The sequence below is a fragment of the Leptidea sinapis genome, chromosome 2 (genome assembly GCF_905404315.1).
Source record: "Leptidea sinapis chromosome 2, ilLepSina1.1, whole genome shotgun sequence".
NCBI lineage: Eukaryota > Metazoa > Arthropoda > Insecta > Lepidoptera > Pieridae > Leptidea > Leptidea sinapis.
The window spans coordinates 12,148,156-12,169,606 of NC_066266.1; the positions used below are offsets into that span (position 1 = coordinate 12,148,156).

Sequence of the window (21,451 nt, forward strand, 5' to 3'; positions counted from 1 at the left end):
GGCTTAGGCTTCAGTAGTTGTTTCAATTTTACAACCCTATCATTTTTTTAATGATCAGTATGACTCTTATATTTTGTAAGTCATCTTTTCAAATATGCGACATGGTTCGAGTTACTATCTTATCGAGATAAGATCTTTTGCTTTCGGACAGGATTTCTTCGAATTATTTCCCTTACTGGTTTGACCACCTTTTTCATACGAACACTGTGTCGACGGCCAGATCTTTTTCTGTCACAAACAGAGGAAGTCTAATTGTACCTATTAATAGCCCGGTACACAAAATTTTACTTTATGTAAAATGCATGCGCATGAATCCAAGCTATAGCAGAGTTTTAAAAATTGCATTTGGCTCTATACCTATTTTGTAGGTATGTTCCGATATAGTGCATATCGGAACATACCTATGCGCTTTTTTCTACAGTGCTATCACTGTAAAAAAAAGCGTTCCATTATGGACTGCCAGTATACTGCCGCAGTACCCTAGGGAAATATATTCCGTCATAAATCGCCGCCATATTTTACTGTGAGCACTGGCGTTTTCGAGGTAAGGTACTCGCAGTACTTTCATCACGTGATCAGTGAAAACTACTCGAGTGCCTTACGTTTTATAAACAATACCTACAGTTGAATCCCAAATATTTTTAATTTGACAGTACTCCAAAAAAAGATTTTTTTTTAAGGAACTAACTAGTAAACTTTAATACACTCATTTGAATAATGCGTCAAAAAATGCGGCTGAAAGAATACAGGATTGCGTACCGTTTTGAATAGTAACCGGTATAACTGGCTATAAAGGAACGGCTTCACAGTATACTAAATTGACGTCACACTGTACAGTGGTCGCAGTGCATATCGGAACATACCCTTAGTAATGCAATCACAGAGATTCGGTTCTCTTTATCACCCCTCACTTAATATCGCAAAATATTGTACAATGTATTGGCGCCAAGATGAGAAGACTCAATGAACAATCTTATAAAAATGACAGATTCCAAATTCAAATGCAATATTTTGTTTATTTTTAATTGTAACAGTATTTATGGCCAGATTAAGAATAGCAACACTCAACAGATTTAGGAATAACAATGCACGCTGAAGCAATATTGTTGAAATTTTTTGTGTGTGTACCAGTGAATTCGAGTATGGTGTAAATTTTCAATTCAGTCCATATAAACAATTCTTCTGTCCATGTGTATGATACTTTAATCCTCCTAAACGGCTGGACCGATCTTGATGACACTTTTTGTGTGTGTATCATTGAATTCGATGATGGCTTAAGATTCAAAATTCAATCCAAGTAAAACTTCTCAATAGCTCCGGATTAAAGATACTCATTGAAAAGTATTGAAAAAAAAAACAGTCGCTCTATGTAAACCGTATCTTATAAATACATAAAAAATGAATTAGGATCATTGAGAGCAATTCAAATTTCATCCTTTTCAATGGTATTGAGATGGTTAAGTATATCTAGAGTACCTATCAGGATAAATATAAGGTTTACTATTTTTCACTAAGCTTAATTTTTTTAAATATTTTAACCATTTATTTGGGAGAGAAAAAATCTTCGATATGAAAATAATTTTCGACGTAATTCTTGTGCATTAACATTTTTACCATCCTGTTTTGAATGATAAAGAGAGCGACCGATCGTTTTAGTTGGATATAAATTACTTTGCTCCGTTATCATATTCAGGCAGGATGTCATCATCGAGGAGATACTGGAAATATTATAGTGGCGTTTTTTTACGACAATACTGTACATAGTTGGTAACTCTTTACCTATTATATATTTCAGCCTCGTGTTCAAATTGCGCGCTGGTCTTCAATGGTAATAATACTACATGTCGGTGGAAATAACTACCTATCCATATATCTCCACAAATATGCACTCATAGTTGGGGTTGTGTATAAGACAGTTATCTGCACCTTCGAGAACCTCGGACACGATATCCATATTGTTAAAATTATAATTTGACGGGGTGGCCGTCTTGGATTTAAAAAATGATGCCAAATCTGATCTCGGCATACGAAATTCATATTGTTCAAATCGTTATTTTACGCCACTGCCATATTGGATTATAAAAATGATCCCAAACTCGTTCTCTGCACCCTCGGGAACCGCGATAAGATATCCATATTGTTGAAATCATAATTTTGCGCAGCGGCCATCTTGGATTTCAAAATGACAACAAATTCATTCTCTGCACCCTCGAGAACCTGATACGATATCGATATTGTTGAATCATAATTTTGCGCAGCGGCTATCTTGGATCCCAAATTCGTTATATGCACCCTCGAGAACCTCGAAAAGGATATCCATATTTTTGAAATCATAATACGGCGCGGCGGCCAAAATAATAGGGTGGCAACGGCACCTCTTTCGTCTCGCTTTTTAGTTTCAGAGTTTCAAATCACAACGATTCTAAAGAAGTTACACTACACTAAACAAACTGCCAACATTTGGCATTTCACTCTATTATCCTACAGATTTGAATTAAGGCATTTCATGGCACGTTAGACGAAACAATAGAACATGGATTTGTAGATTTATACATTTGTTCATGATTCACTTTTAAACCATAGGATAACAATACCGAGAAAGCGAACTAACGCAAGTACAAAATGGTAACTAAAATATTCAAAGGAAAGGTAAAATATGTGTTATCACATTAGGCATTTTCTCACCACTAGGAATTTTATAATCTAAGCCCACCCCTATACACGGGTTAATAAAACACCGAAAATCATTTTGTACAAATTTATTATAGTCTATTTCAGAGATTTACAGTTCCAGCCTCAAACAGAGGTACTATGAGGTACAAACAATAAATATTTATAAATTAATTATATTGTTAATGTCGCGTTGCAGACAGATCTTCTGACAATGAACCCTTTATACCTGTCTGTTACTAAAAGTTGCTATTCCGCTAGTATAAGTGTAACGGGATGTAAAATTGCACATTTATTGTCAACAATAGCGACCACACCGCAGAGAACCATTTGTTTATTTTTATTATTGTTTCTATGGCCGAGTCCAACTATAAAATGCGGTTGAACGGATTACTCTATGGGTATGACATATTAATAAAGTCATATGATACTTACATATATTTAAATCGGAAGGTATATTTAGCTTTTAATGGAACAATATTATGGTTTCCACATCAAAATGTTAGGTCTTGACGGATTATAAGAAAATATAGGCTTCCACATTTTGGTCATTACATTCTTTATTAACTTAGGTGCAATACTGTTGGGTCGATATAGTAACATCCTTTCATGAAACAAACACTCCCAGACACCAATAATATAAAATTTCTTGACAACTTCTATTTAATAAATACAGTTAAAAAAGACAAGGTTCGTAAACTTAAAAGATAAAATACAGTGTATTTTCACATTTCGTATTGGTTTTTGGTAAAACAAAAAACTCAACACTGACAAAGGAACTCTCATACGTCTCATTCATATCTCGAAACAGTGGGTTGCCGAATGTAACCTATATTGTATTGTCTTTTATCGTGTAAAAGGAAAATAGGAAATAAACAATCTTTAATAAGATAATGATGAACTGTTAAATATTATACCGGATACCAAACATTTCGTTGTTTACAAATATCATAAACGTCAAAGATTGATTGGGTTAGCTATAACTTTGGATGTTAGAACAACATGATTAATGAGAGCGAGCGCGCTATATCGTCAATACTTTTCCCTCATATCATTAGTGTCCTAACACACAGACTAACTAATAAAGAAGTACATGACGAAATGATACTTGACTCCAGAAATACTAAGCCAGACAGTTGGTGGACTAACTGGTGGCTAACAAAAATATATAAATAAAAGTTTATTTAAATGTAACTTTAATTAGTAATGATAACATTTATTATTTAAAAGATGTAATATGTTTACGTCGCGCATAATTAAACCATACTATGTAAATATCCACAGTTGGATTGTTTAACAAGTGCGACTAATCATCCGTCTCGTTATTTTTTATTAATAGTCTAAAGTTTAACAATCCAAAAACAAACAATTCAAGATAACGTAAGCATATAAATAACGAAGCCACAGTTGTTACTTACTATTGTTTACTTGATTATTGTTTAAAATCCCGCACCTATACACATCTAAAACCACAGAGAAAAACTACGGTTTGGAAACTTACGACTGCCTGATGACGTCACGCAAACGTTAATATTATTTTTAATATCACAAGATTCCGTTCCTTTTCCAACGCGCAAGGGTTTTAATACAATTATAATATTAACAAATATTTCAAATAATTATTGTACATAATCATTAGCGAACCCTAAAAAGAATAATATATGAACGGGAAGAGCTACTTAATCGTAATCATTAAAATGGATTTAAAAAAAGACATTATCTATCTAAATAAATCAATTTTCCATAATATCATTTCGAAACAACTTGTAAGCGATCTAGTTGCCGTGTGGTAGAACACCGTTCAGAACATGTTGGTGAGTAGCGCTCGTATTTTGTTTTTTAAATTTAAAATACAATTTGTTTGAAAATTTCAATTATTTGCTTTAAGATTTATTTTTTTATGATAACAATTTTTTTAATTTATTTAGTGGCACACTGGCATATTGGCATGGAAGACCACTGGCGAATGACCCTTGACTATGAGTCTGTATTGGAGACATAGTGAGATCTTTACATTTACTAGACAGGGATGGGACATTTGGTCAAGTTCCACCGCAAGAGGAGATAAGGGAACATGACACGATTACAAACTACATAGTGTTTACGTATTAATTGCATTTTATGAAATAAGTTTAAATGATTTTTTTATATTTTCATGTTTAATGGATCCAACTGTGTGCCAGACTCGGAGTGCTACAAAGTGTTCCTTTTCTGTGTTGTTAAGGTTCTTTTAAAGAACAGCACCCCTTCCGGTTTTTAAGAGATCCTACTTTTGTACACATATAAAAAGATGCTTGCCAAATAGTCTGTGAGGTCAAAACATGTGATAGCCGCAATGTATATATACATTGAATTGTTTATTTACATTCATTATCTAAGTAATTGAAACTACATTATTGTTTTAAACTTGATACGTAGTGATAAATATTGTGCTGAAAAATTAAACATTCACTGCTATAAAACATATGAGGAACTAAACTTTAGTACGGCCAACGAAATGAGATAAAGATGTATGTAAACAAAGTTTCAGGGGTTCAGAACATTTTTATTTGATAAAATTATATTAAAATTTTGGATTCCCAATTCTAATCGCTCTCGTCTGTATTAGACACAGATGATTCGAAGGAAGAGTCCGAATCAGCCGTATTTATGAAAATATAACTCCGTAACGTTCGTTTCTTTACATTAATTAATATAAATATTAGTATAAATTGGAATCTATTGTTTGGAATCAATCTTAATATTGATAGATAATGAATTTCAAAAATTAACTGCTGCCAATTGGATACATAAATACTTGAATACTAGACTGATCGAAGATTATTTTACTTTGATACTTTACATTAAATTATTATCTGTACGCGATTTTGTGCTAAACATAAACTATAATTTAACTTTGGTACCTATGCGGGTAAGAAATAACTAATATTAATTTAATTGGAACTTATTAACCAGGAATAAACCAACAGTATGCAAAATGTTTCCTATATACCTGACAATACTGTCAATACAATGATAATTTTGAAGTATTCCGAATGGCAGGCAACCTTGGAAATAAACGCGGGAAACTTTATACGTCCGAATAAATCAATCATAAGCTAAATGTATATTTGTAAACATTATGCATATTCTTGGTTTATTCTCAGGTATAACATTATTACTAAGACCGATACAGTATATGTGTCATAAAATATAGTAGACAAAGAAAAAAATCTGAATGTATGTCGTATGTAGCTATGTCAAAAGATTGACTGTTCTTACTGTTCATTCTGATGTGTATGCTATTAGGATACGCAATTCGAAGTGCGGAATAAATAGGTCTCTAACTTTAACTCGAGTAACTAACAAGTCTCTAACTCTAACTTTAACCTAGTTTACTAGGTGGTGGTAGTTGCAAAGAGGGTGATATTTAATGGAGCCCAAATTGAAAATGGTTCAGTAAATGGATTTAAATAATAAGTTTATATAAACACAACGAATTATTCAACAAATTAAATGGAATATATAGTTGTAAACCAGTGGGAGGCTTCTTTGCACAGGATGCCGGCTAGATTATGGGTACCACAACGGCGCCTATTTCTGTCGTGAAGCAGTAAAGTGTGCGCCCTAGCTAGGGAAATTAATGGGCAAATGAGACTAACATCAAGGTGACGAGCGCAGTTGTAGTGCCGTTCAGAATGTTTAGGTAATGAAGAATCCTGAGCGACACTGAATTGTAATGGACAAGGCGTATCAATTACCATCAGTTGAACGTCCTGATCGTCTCTTCCCTAATTTTCTTTAGTATTTTTGTGTGACAACTTTTCGTACACCTTATTTACCTTCCATAGTAATAACGCATTCTTAGAAGTCGTAGACTTGTGCAAACAATTTTGTCTTCAGAGAAAGGCATAATGCATCTACAGTTGGTTGAAACTCTTAGAACGCAAATAATTAGAAATATTAAACTAATTCGCAATAGGCATTATGGTAACACTTTAATTTTGACTTCCACTTAATTTCTAATATAACAATTATTGTCGCCTTATTTACATTATGCTACAGAAAGAAACAATTATAAAAAATTTAAACAAAGTCGGCCGAAAAAATAATTAATTTTATAGCCAGTAAGTATTCAAAAATAGTATTATTTTTACATATATTGGGAAATCTAATAGAATTTAGATTCAAATAAGTGTTAATAATTTCGTTTGTTAATGTGGAATAATTACAATAATATTAATTTCGAAAGAATTTCGCGAATTTATATTTTGACGGTACTTGTAGATTTTAGGTTAGAAATTTAATTTTTTTGCATTTCATTTATTCGGTGGGCCTATATTTAGTAATCGTTCCAATATTTATTCGATATTAATCGACAAAAGCAAAAGGGGTACTTTAAACGAAAATAATCTTAATTCAGATTTCACATCTTAATTTTGAATTTATTTTAGCGATAAGTATAATTTTTAACTTTGGTACGTAGTAAGTTATCTATGGATCCAGGGTCCATACAATGTTGGTCCAAATGTCAAATTGCTGCCCGATATAAGTATGGTAATTCTGTAAGAACTTCTCCCAGTAAAGATTTCTTATATAAATCCCATACTTTGTGTAATTTAAAAAAGTTACTTATCTTTTGCTATTCCATAGAAGTTTTATTTATGATTTTCGGACTTTAAATTTTTATCGGGCGATAATGTACAAAACAAATGCGTTACGAAATTCAAAAGAATTGTTAAAAAACTTTGTGTGGTAATGGTTACTATCACATGAATTATTTTCTTAATGATACCACAGACTGTGAATGGAGCGACCACCCTCAGGCTATTTAATTATAAATTTTATTGTATGGTACTGCATAATAACATTGTAACTAAATAAAGAAAAAAGTCCGCTGAGTTTCTTACACCCATAGTTCTAGGCATACTATTTCGAATGGGTGGTAGTTTTTGATGTTCAATAAGTGATTTAAAATCCTATTTTGAATAAAAATACTTTTTAGACAGAGTCGAACTAATCTTATATTAATTGTAAACGATGGTTGGTTGGAATTTTTTGATAAACTTTCTTATATATCTATTATTCCTACCACTAGGAAGATACTCGAATAAAAAACTAAGTATAAAAAACCGACTTCAAAAATGAAAATGTATAAAATTTTATGTAAACCTGACACTTTTAATATTAATAAAATACTAGGCATTGATAGGGTGTAAGTCGGCTTCTGCCCGCTTTCGTTGTTAGGTTCTAAACGAAGCTATACCGCTCAAAGTCACGCGTGGCGAGTGTAGGTACCTGCTATTACATTTCGCTTGGGACCGACTTCACACCTATCACTAGGTAGTATTTTATTTATTAATATTAAAGGTGTCAGGTTTACATAAGAGGTGTATTAAATTAAATCATTATTAAGTTATTTTATACATTTAAGTTTTTAAAGTCGGTTTTTTAAACGTAGTTTTTTTAATTTTAAATTTTTAGTGTCTGAAATAGGTATCTGTAAACTACAGTAGGATTTTTCTACATTAAATCAGGTAAACTATAAGATTTCGTTGCTTTTTATTGTCATGTATTAAATTGTTTTTTATGTAACTATGGGTAGGCCTACGAAAGGGGCCGCGTGCTTTAAACAATATAGATCCCAAGAAACGTGTGCGGTAAAAAGGAATCGATTCTGAAAAAATGCTGTTCGAAACTCTATTTCACGTTTTTATGACACAGTGAAAGATCGTGAAAGCGTTTAATAGCTTTGAATGACAATCAGCCTAAGACCCACTTATCGGGACACGGATTAATACATTATAGTAATTTATAACCAACCTAAATGAAAACTCCAAAAGAGCCGAACACAAACTATAATAATATCATCCACATAATTTAAATTTTATATGGGACCAAATGGCAATGATTCTGCATCACACTAAAGATGAATCATGTAAATCGGATCATAAATCTCATCGTAATTTGTGTAAATACATTAAAAAAATGACCGATCGCATTGGAAACCTCCTCCTCTTTGAAGTAGGTTAAAAACACCAAAACCACTCAGGCGTTGAATTTACTTAATATCATTTCAATGTGAAATAGTCGATAAATAATAATTGATTATTCCTCCGTTCTGATTTCAATTTCAAATAGAAATGTCAAATATAACATATCAAAAATTATATTTGTGTATCTGACAGTCACTTGGTTGGGATTTGATTATCGGCCGTTTTCAATAACCTATCTATACTTAGTTTAGCTTACCAGAGGTAGACAAATCTATCCTTTTACGCTTACTTACATTTCAATAAACTATCGACATAAAGCATTGGACTATTTCTATATTGGACATAACTATGGATAGATAAGATCTTGTCATTAAACGGTGACAGCAATGTATCCGTAACTAGAGATACGTTATTGAAAATAGCGGCCGTATGTAAATATATAGACGATTGACTGCACAAATTTTTAAAACGAATGTGGAATTTTCGGGAACGGTCAACGTACATAAATATATATATCTCGGGGTATACTGAAATAGTATGGCCTGATGAGAAAGCTAATGTTCGCTCAGAGAGCAATGGAGAGGGCTATGTACGGAGATTTCCTGCGAGATAGAATGAGAAATAAGGAGATATGCTGGAGGACCAAAGTAACCGCCATAGCCCGAATGATTACGACATAGCTCGACGGACAGATGGCCGGTGGGTTAGTAAAGTCCTCGAATGGCGACCACGTAGAAGACTTAGTGTTGGTAGGACCCCCCACAAGATAGACCGCAGGACCGAGAAGGGGGGGGGGGGCTTTCTTTAGGCTAATGATGATGATACTGAAATGGAGACCAGATAGCAAGGCTAAGGAAGAAGAATAGTAAAAACCTCAACTGTATATCCCATATATTTGGCGAACGCTTTACGATACCACATTAGGAACACAGATCTTATATATGTATATCTACAATAGTCGGTAGCGACTGCTTTTGACCGCAGATATAGGTGTGGTGCTAGTAATGCCACAACAAACACTACAACAAACAAACATACAATAAGTTCTACTTATACTTATTATTGGCTTTGTGTGAAGCGAAGTAAACGTTTCTTAACAATCTAATTTCCTTCAGCATCACGATACCCAGGGCCGGATTTAGGGGAGGGCAACCGGGGCCTCCACAATAATGGGGCCCCCATAATGAAGACTTCGGAAAAAAGCCGTCTATCTGAGCTTTCTCTCCTAAGCATTGAAAGTTATCTACTTCGAGAACTGGGTGTCTGCGAAATCATCAACGATTATTCGGTTTCGTTCGTTAATACTAAAATTTAATTTCAGAGAACTCTTGTTTCCGATTATGATTAAGTTTGTTACAAAATTAAAGATTTATATAGGTACTTGATTACACAATAAATTATTTTGTTGGTAAACTCAACTGAAAATACGTTTATTTAATTTACAAGTCTTCACACTTTTGTTGCCCCGAGACCTCTAAATCCGTTTTTGACAATACTTGCTCAAGTCATGCCCAATTTGAGAGTGAAACACTTATGGATTATAAATTATTCAGTGTTTCGGTGTTTTATACCCATTGACGTACCATAAGCAACTAGACTCCCAATCGCCTATTAAAAGGGCGAAATAAAGAGACGTCTCTTTCGCATATTCAATCGGCGATGTATTTTTTTTTGAGCAATTGAAACGATATTAATTAATTGTGTTATTAACTTTTGCTTGAGCAATTGGAATGTTATTAGTTAATTTAACAAAATGATTCAATGCAGTGCCACTTAGGATTCTTGAAAAACCCAAAAATTCTGAGCGGCACTACAATTGCGCTCGTCACCTTGAGACATAACATGTCAAGTCTCATTTGCCCAGTAATTTCACTAAATAACGACAAGTTAGTTACACAATCCATCATTAACGACACTCCATCCTTTTAAAGTTTAGATACGCTGTTATTTGGACAGTTTTTCACTGAACACTTTATCATTGCGTGGCGTTGTATTCAAAGCGCGGTCGCAACACAACTAACCGAAAACTCTGCCTAATATTTGAGCGTAATTGTGTGTCTAGTTGATTATGGTACGTGTGCATACACTAAGATACCGGACAATTTTTGTCACGTATATCAGTAACATTGTCAAATTTCAACGAGGGTATAATTGGTCGGTGTAATGTGAATACTATCTGAGTTTGGCCTGTCTCTGTTGCCAGACCATGTACTTGGTGCAGGCTGCGTCTATCATTTGGTTCAAGTGTCGAGTTAGAGATGTCGCTAGTGGACTGAGATCTCGCAGCATTTTGTCCTGAAATTAGAATGAAATTAATGTTGTACATATTTAAATAAAACTGTAGGAGTAGGAGACTCCTTTGCACCAGTGGGAGGCTTCTTTACATTAGCAGTGGGAGGCTCCTTTGCACAGGATGCCGGCTAGATTATGGATACCACAACGGCTATTTCTCCCGTGAAGCAATAACGTGTTAACAATATTGTGTTTCGGTGTCAAGGGCGCCGTAGCTAGTGAAATTTTGGGCAAATAAGACTTAACATCTTATGTCACCAGGTGACGAGCGCAATTGTAGTGCCGCTCAGAATTTTTGGTATTTTGGTAGGTATTTTCAATAAGCCTAAGGGCACTGCATAGTAATGGGCAGGGCGTATCTATTACCATCAGCTGAATGTTCTACTCGTCTCGTCCCTTGTTGAAAACAAAAAAAAAACACTAAAGGATAAAACGCGTGTAATTGTAACTGTGTTTTAAATTAGTTTTTAAGTAAGAGTTAAATAAACCGTAAGTAACCGAATTGTTACTGTAACAGATACTTGTATATCTTCCTATATTGTTCAGTTCTTGTGTTGTGTTTGTTATGTTTCCCTGTAATAATAGATAAATACGGCGCGACTGGTATATTTTACTTATTTCCATAGTATTAGGTCCTATGGTATATTGCTATGGGGAACACTGAAATTCGCGTTATTTATAACCTCGGTGCTAAAGAATAATTGAGAGCGAAATTCAAAGAAATTAACATCTTGACTGTTGCTTCTCAATATATTCTTGATAATATAATGTATGTTCAGAGGCACATAAGTGAAATTGCTAGAAACTGTCATAACCATAATGTTAACACCAGGAACAGACATAAGCTTATAATGCCTACTACTCGGCTGAGTCGTGTTAGTAAGTATTTTGTGGGGCGATGTATATGCTTTTATAACAAGATCACAGAAAATGTTCAAAACAAAAGTATTACGTTATTCAAAAGAATTGTTAAACAACATTTGCGTGATAAAGGTTACTATAACATAAATCACTTTCTTAATGATATCACAGATTGGGAATGGAGCGACCGCCCTCAGGGTATTAAATAAATTTAATTGTACAATATTACTTTGTAAACATATTTTTTGATGAAAAAAAAAGCCCGCTGAGTTTGTTGCGCCCGTTAATCTCAGGCCTGAGGCATTCATTTTGGGTGGTAGTTTATTTGACTTTCAATAAATGATGTCACATCCTATCTATATATATAAAAATAAATTGCTGTTCGTTAGTCTCGCTAAAACACAAGAATTGCTGGACCAATTTAGCTAATTTGGTTCTTGAGTTATTTGTGGAAGACTAGAGAAGGTTTAAAAGGTGACTAAATATGAAAATGCTCGGAATTAAATAAAAACAACAATTTTGTTTTTCCATTGACGTGTCTCCCGTCGTTCAGAAATCAAATTGAACTAATAGTTTAAAGTGAATAACTAATTAAAATCTTTATATCTTTCTCAGGAGGTAAAAAAAACTTAATTTTAGCTTTATTCAGCATTAAAAAATACAAACAACTTCAAATTTTCATCCATCTACGATCAACACCTATTTTTGTATCGCGATTTTTATATTATTCTGTTCCATCCACAGATCTGCAATAGGGTTGCAAATGGCAATCGAATACAATAATTGTAGTACGACAAATTTTATGTACCGATTTTTTGTGTCAGCTAGTTTTGAATAAAAATATTTGAATTTCAATAAATATGCTATGAGTTGAAAACAAACAATACGCACCTCAAACGGTCTTAGCTTGACGTTTCTAAACCTCAGCAGTGCCTCGTAGAACTTGTTCGCTCGTGCGGCACTGTCTTCTGTCTCAGCGGCGCCGGGCTGTGGGAAACATCGCCATAGCTCACGGAGCAACTCGCCGCTAGACAAGTACAGACGGTGCAGCTCCGTCTTAATATCCGCGGGTATTAATTCTGCAACACAAAACTAAATTAGGTACTATAACAAGGAGTTCTTATCCGCATATAAGAACTCATTGTTCTATGGTTGGCTGTCAAGCTATAGAATAGAATGTGATTCAAATTTGAAATATTGGCGGGGATGAGAAAATAATCGAATAAGAAAGATTAGAGAATGAAGAACGGTCGGCCTTCGGCCCAATGTTTAATAGAAAGTTAAAGAATGTATAAATAAGAATATACATATTTAAAAGTATTAGATTGTTTGATTATGCAACGATCCCGCGTGTGAGGGAGGTCTCACGCACTACAGTACTCTACTCCATATTCGTCATAAACGACAAGATTTCTTGACCCTCCATAAAAACTACATTCCAAATTAAGAGTGGGACGCTTTGCTATCTCAGATAAACATAAATATTAGACAAATTGGCCGAATTTACCAGTGAGAGGCTCCTTAGCACAGGATGCCGGCTAGGTTATGGGTACCAGAACGGCGCCTATTTCTGCCGTGAAGCAGTTATGTGTAAACATTACTGTGTTTCGGTGTCAAGGGCGGCGTAGCTAATGAAATTACTGGGCAAATGAGACTTAACATCTTATGTCTCAAGGTGACGAGCGCAATTGTGGTGCCGCTCAGAATTTTTAGGTTTTTCAAGAATCCTAAGCGGCACTGCATTGTAAGGCAAGGCGTATTAATTACCGTCAGCTGAACGTCCTGCTCATCTAGTCCCTTATTTTCATAAAAACAAACCATACTGACACAACAGAACGAGTACGAGGGGTTGAAAAGGGGGCGAGGGCTTCATGTTCCAGCGAGGTTTAGAGACAATGTAGACTTGTAGTAAAATGAGTCGGTAATTTGAACTCACGCGCCATGCACGCGGCGTGGTGTTGCCGCATCAGCGCACCTCCCGGGCTCAACTCGCCCAAAGCCCCCACAGCAGCCGCGGCACTCACGCGGATCGGCCGCGGACACTGTTGACCGTTGGACCACGCCTGTGAACACCACAACCGATACTCAACTACTATACTAAGGGTCGATTTTTCAATCCTCAGTTAAACAACTAGATAAGAGAAATACGACGGATAGTACTATTTCGAATTTTTCAACAGGCAGATAGAAGTTATCGAACGAATTAAGACTATATCGGGTGATTATATTTATCAGCCCCTTCGGGAGCCGGTTAAGAGCTATCGGTGGGATAGTTACAACGGGTTTTTAAGTTTTTTAGGCCATATTACTTTGTAGATAAGTCATTCTCTGGTTATAAGTGTATTATCTATGCTCATGTCAAAAGATCTAATAACTATCATCTTTTGACGACTACACACGTAATTTATGTTATAACTATCTAATATAGTAGAAATTATAATATAATGAATATTTTTGAGACAATTGACGACTTCGCGATTGAAGAAGAAATCCATTTCCTCAACAACAACGAAAACAATTTTAAATTGAAATAAACTGAACAAATAAACGAGTGAAGTGGTTTGTTGTAATTAATTGTTGTGATCAATGTCTAATGTCAAACAAGCATCCTTTGACCTTTCTCTGTCTTATGCGTTAAATAATATATATGTCCATCTCGCTTGCACGTATGAAGTGTGAAGTTGCTACGACAATACCACAGATATCTATTCTTTGGATAAAAAGCGACTGAAAAATTCAAAACTTTTAATCGTTAGATAAACAGTAAGTTAATTTTATTCTCTTGATAGTTATCTGGTGATTTATCTGAGGATTGAAAAATCGGCCCTAATATTACTAATTATTGATATTAATTTCATTTCAACTTTAGGGAAGATTACACTAATAAAACTGAAAACAATTTTATGAACAATGCGGGACTCGAACCCGCGATATGGCGTTCCATACGAGCGCTCTTTCCAACTGAGCAAACCGTTGGAGTGACGTATCGTTGATAAAATCTTGTATGCTTTGTTTAACTCTAAGGTTGCGGCTTCGAATTAGATTAGCAAGAGCGACATCTCAAATCAATTAAAAAGAGCGCAAAAAAAGAATGCTGGGAGAGTTTCTTGCGCCGCTTCTTCTATCTCAGAGCGCCATTTGTTTCCAAAGCGATCTAGTACCATCTAGTATATTAGATATGACATCAAAAAGAATGCTAAAGGAATCAATTTTGAGAAAATAAATGGCTTTTATGCCTTTTAATTTCTTAATATGCAAATGAACGATGACGAGTTGATGTTGATGGATGTTTTTGCACATTCTGGGCCCCAGCAGTAATGTTTCCGGTTGAACGCACTAGAAGAGAACCTACACGGGTTGCTTTATCTAATAACGATCCATTTTCACAAACTCTTCACAAATTTGACGCACAACCTGAACTGAAGGCAGATCTCTTCTCGAAAATATTCCAAGTAAGGTTCTTACAGTTTGCGTTAAGGACTCAGTATAAACCAGTATAACTGGTTATAAAGGAACGGCTTCACAGTATACTAAATTGACGTCACCCTGTACAGTGGTCGAAAAAACTATCTTCCTGTCAAAAACTGAATGTCATTCAACCTTTCAAACTCAAAGGAATCGGTACTTCAAATTTAAAACAATAGATATACAACAGTTGCATACAGGACTTTATCTACACCCATAATATGAATCCTCTAAAATTTGATAATCTCTAATTCTGAAACAGTTATCTTGTTGCTAACATTAAAACAGCCTCCTAGTAGTAACCTAATATCATCCATTACTGATTATATACAAATAAACTAAGTATTAATAAAAACAATTACTTATTTTAGTAGAAATTAACATTTTGTATCGTGCAATTATTAAAATTCGCTTGAATATTATGTTCTTTTGCAGCGTTTAAAATAACAGCGTATAAAATAATGAATCGCTCATTTTTAATTTGTAAACAAAACATTAAAGATATCAAAGAAAAATGGCGGGGTTTCGTATGACCGACTTTTTTTTACGGCGCGCCACGTTCTCGTAGTGTGGAACGCGCGTAAGCGAAAATGTTATTTTTTTGAAATTCATACAGATACCACGCATCGAACAATCAGAATGTGGCTGTTTCTTGAAACTCTTTGCGCATGAAGGGATCGAAATAAAAAAAACAAAGGAGTGTTGTTATGAAATTCAGTACAACATTACAACACTCGTTTGGATGATGGAATGGTTATTAGGACATTGGGTGTTTTAATGTTGGTAATAAGCTAACTGTTTCCGAATCTTCAATAGAGGAATTAAAGCATGGGTGTACATAAATATTCTACTTACTTGACAAATTGATGAGAGTGCGGAGACCGGTGGTACATTGTACATATTCGTCGTGGACTGTGACACTTGAGAAGACGGCCCTAATAAATACCTTTCTACCTAAAATAATAATAGTAACAAATTATTAAATATAAGACATAAAATTAAAAAAAAATCAGTAACATAGGTATCACAACCCCTATAGACCAGTGGTTAGTAACCCCTGCCTACTGAGCTAGAGGTTCCGGGTTCGAATCCCGGTAGGTGCAGACATTTATATGACGAATATGAATGTTTGTTTCCGAGTCATGGATATTTATATAATTTATGTATGTTTAAGTAAGTATATTGTATTAAATATATCGTTGATTTGTACCCATAGTACAGGCAATGCCTAGTTTGGGGCAAGACAATTTATGCAAGAGTGTGTCAATATAAATATAATAATATAAAATATTAATCTTGGTGGTTCTTTACTCCGTCGTTATATCTGGGTACCGTTACTTTTATGATAATAAAGAACGAGACGAGCAGGACGTTCAGCTGATGGTAATTGAGATGATCAGGATTCTTGAAAACCCCAAAGATTCTGAGCGGCACTACAATTGCGCTCGTCACCTTGACACGTAAGATGTTAAATCTGATTTGCCCAGTTATTTCACTAGCTACGGCGTCCTTTAGACCAAAACCATAACTGCTTTACGACAGAAAATGTATGCCGTTGTGGTACCCATAATATAGCCGGCATCCTGTGGAAATGCCTCCCAATGGTAAATGCCCTTAATCGCCACTTACACCCTTGGGCCTTGGACTTCCCTAGTCGCGACAAGCAATTCGGCAGGACATTTATAATTAAAAATTATCGAGCTATTTGCTATGCTATTATGTCAAAGAAGTATTACTTCTGACATTCGTACATAAGTTGTTGATAAATTTCATTAATTTACACTTCCCTTCCCTAAAATATGGTCGAGGGAGCCGATGGCTGGTCCATGCGTCATGCTCGTGTAGAGGCAGGATGATCCTGTTACCAAAAACTCTACATCGTGTTTTTAAAATTAAAGTTTTTATATTTTTTACAATCGTTAATAAAATGCTCGCAAAATACATTTATTTATTTACGGTGTGTGTGGATTGATGCATCTACTGTACTCAATGACTCTAGTTTTTACGTATTAATTTACATTTACTTATGTTACTTACTCGTGTAAGGTTACTTTAAAGTATTTGAGGTCTGAGTATTTTTGTTGTGTCACTTTACTTATATTTTAGTTGAAATGATTTGTTAATAAAATTAAAGTTGACATCCATAAGTGTCATTTCATTGACCTACATGAATGAAGTGATTTTGATTTGATTTGTTTTGACCCGAGTGATTGTTTGCTCTCATTGATCCAATTGTAATTTAAAAAATCAAACCTTAGAAAGTTTCAATTCCTGCGCACTATTGCTGTCTCCCTCGCTTCCCAGATCCTCATAATGCAGCTTGTCCATTATCCTCTGTTTCTTGTTGACGGGCGCAGACGGCGGCTCGTCGGCCGCTCTTTTCTCGACACCATTCGTCTCTTTTACGCCGTTCTCCAACTTGACGTTATTAGTCGTTTTATTACTTGTACTATTTAATTTCTGACTAGCTTTGAGCACCTGTAGACAAATTGTTAATAATAATTACTATTTTAATTTTTATCTACAGGGTGGTTTTTTGAAAAAGGCGGTGATTGCCAAGTCAGAAACTACGAGAATTAGAGGAAAGAGGTGAAAGCAGTCATGCCCTCGATTTATAAGAAACCAATAACTGCATATTTAGTTTCTTTTTAATTTCTTGAACTTTGGCGGCAATCGACCCGAATGATTTAAAAAAATATTACATTCTGTATTATTGGACCAATGGACTCTGTTGCTGATAAGGATAAATCTTTGCAAAAATATGTATTAATAAAAATTAAAGGAAATACCAAATTTTCTGTTTTATTATTTTTACACGGAAGAAAACTCAGCTTCTTTTGAAACTTTTTGTTAGAAATCATACTTTTTTTGTTGTCATTCTTTGGGGGATAAATCCTGTCACGGTATGAAATGCAGTGAGGTCATTAGAGAGACGTATAAACATATGCATATTGGAGTCACCGGAAACCATTTGAGCAACTTATTTGTTAGGTAAAAGTGTGATATAAAAGCAATTTATACAATTTTTCTATTTGCTTTCATTTTTAGTGATATATATCTTTGCAAAGGTTGACCCTCATCAGCAACAGAGTCCATTGATTTGATAATACAGGCTGTAATTTTTTTAAATCATTCGGGTCGATTTCCGCCAAAGTTTCAAGAAATTTTAAAAAACTAAATATGCAGTTATTGGTTTCTTATAAATCGAGGTCATGACTCCGTTCACGACTTTTGTCCTAAGTCTAGTAGTTTCCAACCATCACCGCTCTTTAAAAAAAAAGCCTGTATACTAATATTACAAAGAGGAAAGATTTGATTCTTTGTTTGTTTGCATTGAATAGGCTCCGAAACTACTGAGCCGATTTGAAAAATTCTTTCACAGTTAGCTGCACTATCCCCGTCCTACATTATATATATTTTTTTTAAATACTTACTTAAACGGTTACAATAATGTATGCCAAGCTGTAAAAAAAATACTTAAAATATATTTACATCGCGTGCGCTGCGAAAACTGGTGATGATAGAATAAAATAATGTACTACGGCTTTGCATAACACATCATTATTTAAAAAAAAAGTCGCGATTGCATACATGTTATGTTATAAGTGTTCCTTTATATCAATAAATTTAATTGTAATGTCGCTAATGCGTGCTCAGCTCTGTATGTAAATACAATCTGTTTGTCTGCATTTACTAGTCAAAACCAAGCAAATGCAGCATGTAGTGTGTTATATATTTTATGTGTTGTGTGGAAGGTCGTGTTCGTCAATTTGCAAGAACTTTCTTACGATTCGGTATATTGTATTTAGAATCGCCGCTTGATAAGTTTCCTTTAATTCTAGTTTAATAATTTTTGACTATGTGAGAGATAGTTTGGGAAAACACCAGTGTTGGAAAGGACTATTGGAATTACGTATACTTTATTTTTATGTTGCAATGAAAGAGATTCAATGCCAAATGGCCGACTATAGAAGTATTTTTAAATATGACCGAGTTGTCCTAGTGTTCCTTGTTTTTTTATATATAAACTACATACATACATACACACTCACGCCTTATGAAGTTTTCCGAATGCCAAGCAGCCTTGAAACGTTATACATGCGAAAAACACAATTAATTACAAGCAAAATGTCTATTTGTAAACAATTTACATGTTCTTGGTTTTTACTCAGGTATAAATTTACAGCAAGTTTACTTGTAAGGCCGTTTATGTCCGAGAATTTTCAGCACCTGAGATAGCGTGCGAAACTTGCACCTTTAAACAAAACATTGAAAGAAAAAATTAATGTAATGGGCCATCCATAAATTACGTCAACCTTTAAAATGGGAGATGAATAGGTTTTTGACGTCACATGCTAAAATCTAAAGTAATATATGCTAAAATAAATATTAAAACTAGACTGTTTTACATATTAAATTAAGTTTTAAATATTAAAACTACTGTTTTATTAAATAATGACAGTAAGGGACGACACCAGCAGGACGTTCAGCTGTTCGTATTGGATTTAGTTTGAACGCGCTGCCCTTAACAATGCAGTGCCGTTCAGGATTCTTGAGACACCAAAAAATTCTCAGCGGCACTACAATTGCGCTCGTTACCAGAGAGACGTTAAGTCTCATCTGCCCGGTGATTTCACTAGCTACGGCGCCCTTGGCAGTAATGTTTACACATTACTGCTTCACGGCAGAAATGTGCCGTTGTGGTAGCCATAATCTAGTCGGCATCCTGGGCAAACTTCCCACCCAAAGCAAAATCTATAGAGAATAAAAAATAAAATATTTATTTTATTAGTTGTAAAAATAACAATTAAAAAAGGATTAATATAACAGCAGGGCTCCTCCCTGCTGGTTGTACAAATGTAACAACAAAGTTTGACAGGGAAGAAGAGGGTTAAAATCCATTGAACTTGTGCGACGTAATTTATTGAAGGGCCTTAACATAGAGCAATGGTGAGGAGTACGACTGGTTAGAAACTACCGTATAACATTAGAAACACTGACCTAAAGCTGATGGTAATTGATACGCCCTGCCCATAACAATGTAGTGCCGCTCAGGATTCTTGAAAAACCCCAAAAATTCTGAGCGGCACTGCAATTGCGCTCGTCACCTAGAGACATAAGATATTAAGTCTAATTTGCCCAGTACGTTCACTAGTTACGGCGCCCTTCAGACCGAAACACAGTAATGTTTACACATTACTGCATCACGGCAGAAATAGGCGCCATTGTGGTACCCACAATCTAGCCGGCATCCTGTGCAAAGGAGCCTGGTAATCGCTCTAAAGTTTATATCTTTACATTCTTAGATTGTCAGATGTTCATTGTTTTTAAACTGGTTTATTATTATTATTACTTCAGTATTTTATATAAAATTTATAATCTTTAACAGTGTATCACCATTTTACATTTTTTTCTCTCTTCGCTATCTGTTGTATCTCAAATAGGTTTTTTATGATTTTTTATTTTATTGTCTAGCCTATATAATATAAAATCACTTTAGGGAATATTTTGTACTATATTATCGAGATAATAAGTGATGTAATGTGCTGTAGATATGATGAAATATATAAATAAAATATATATATTGAAGTTTCATTGGTGTCACTGCGGATAATCACTTCAAATCCATGTGATTATCATTTATTGCAGGTTTGATGTACGGTGCTACAAATAATTAACAAATGATTGTGACCAAAAACCAACATTTAATATTCAACTTGGTCGTGGGTTCGAGTCCCACTTCTAACTTTTAATAAGACAATTAAATTCTTCGATCCATTACAATAGAATATAAATTTATTAATTTCACTATAATCGCAAATACTTAGTCTGGCCATTGTTATGATTGCTCATTGAGGATTCTCATTTTAGCGCCAATACATTGTACAATATTTTGCGATATTAAAATGGAGTGGGGTGATAAAGAGAACCAAATCGCTGTGATTGCATTACACAAAGTAGGTATGGAGACAAATGCAATTATTAAAACTCTCCATACGCTTGGTATAGCTAGTTTGGCTAGCCTATATATATCTCCTATATATATATATCTAAATATATATAAATTACGTGACACGTTGTTTGTCCGCGATGGACTCCCTAAACTAATGAACGCATTTTAATGGGTATTACTTCATGGAGTGTAGTTTGGTCCAACTTGAGAGATAGGATAGTTTTTATTTCGATTT

At 34.5% G+C, this 21,451-nt stretch overlaps 1 protein-coding gene across 1 annotated transcript in view; it reads right to left on the bottom strand.

Annotated features, from left to right (window-relative positions):
- Positions 1-6,052: 6,052 nt before the first annotated feature.
- The window catches only part of LOC126971774 (general transcription factor IIH subunit 1), a 29,533-nt gene continuing 14,134 nt past the window's right edge, over positions 6,053-21,451 (bottom strand). Inside the window, exons 7-11 of the mRNA XM_050818175.1 lie at positions 17,517-17,741; positions 16,119-16,217; positions 13,735-13,861; positions 12,690-12,877; positions 6,053-10,940 (exon numbers count right to left, since the gene is read on the bottom strand). Of these exons, the coding sequence (XP_050674132.1) occupies positions 10,818-10,940; positions 12,690-12,877; positions 13,735-13,861; positions 16,119-16,217; positions 17,517-17,741 (762 nt within the window). The 3' untranslated portion in view covers positions 6,053-10,817. The remainder of the gene's footprint in view (positions 10,941-12,689; positions 12,878-13,734; positions 13,862-16,118; positions 16,218-17,516; positions 17,742-21,451) is intronic.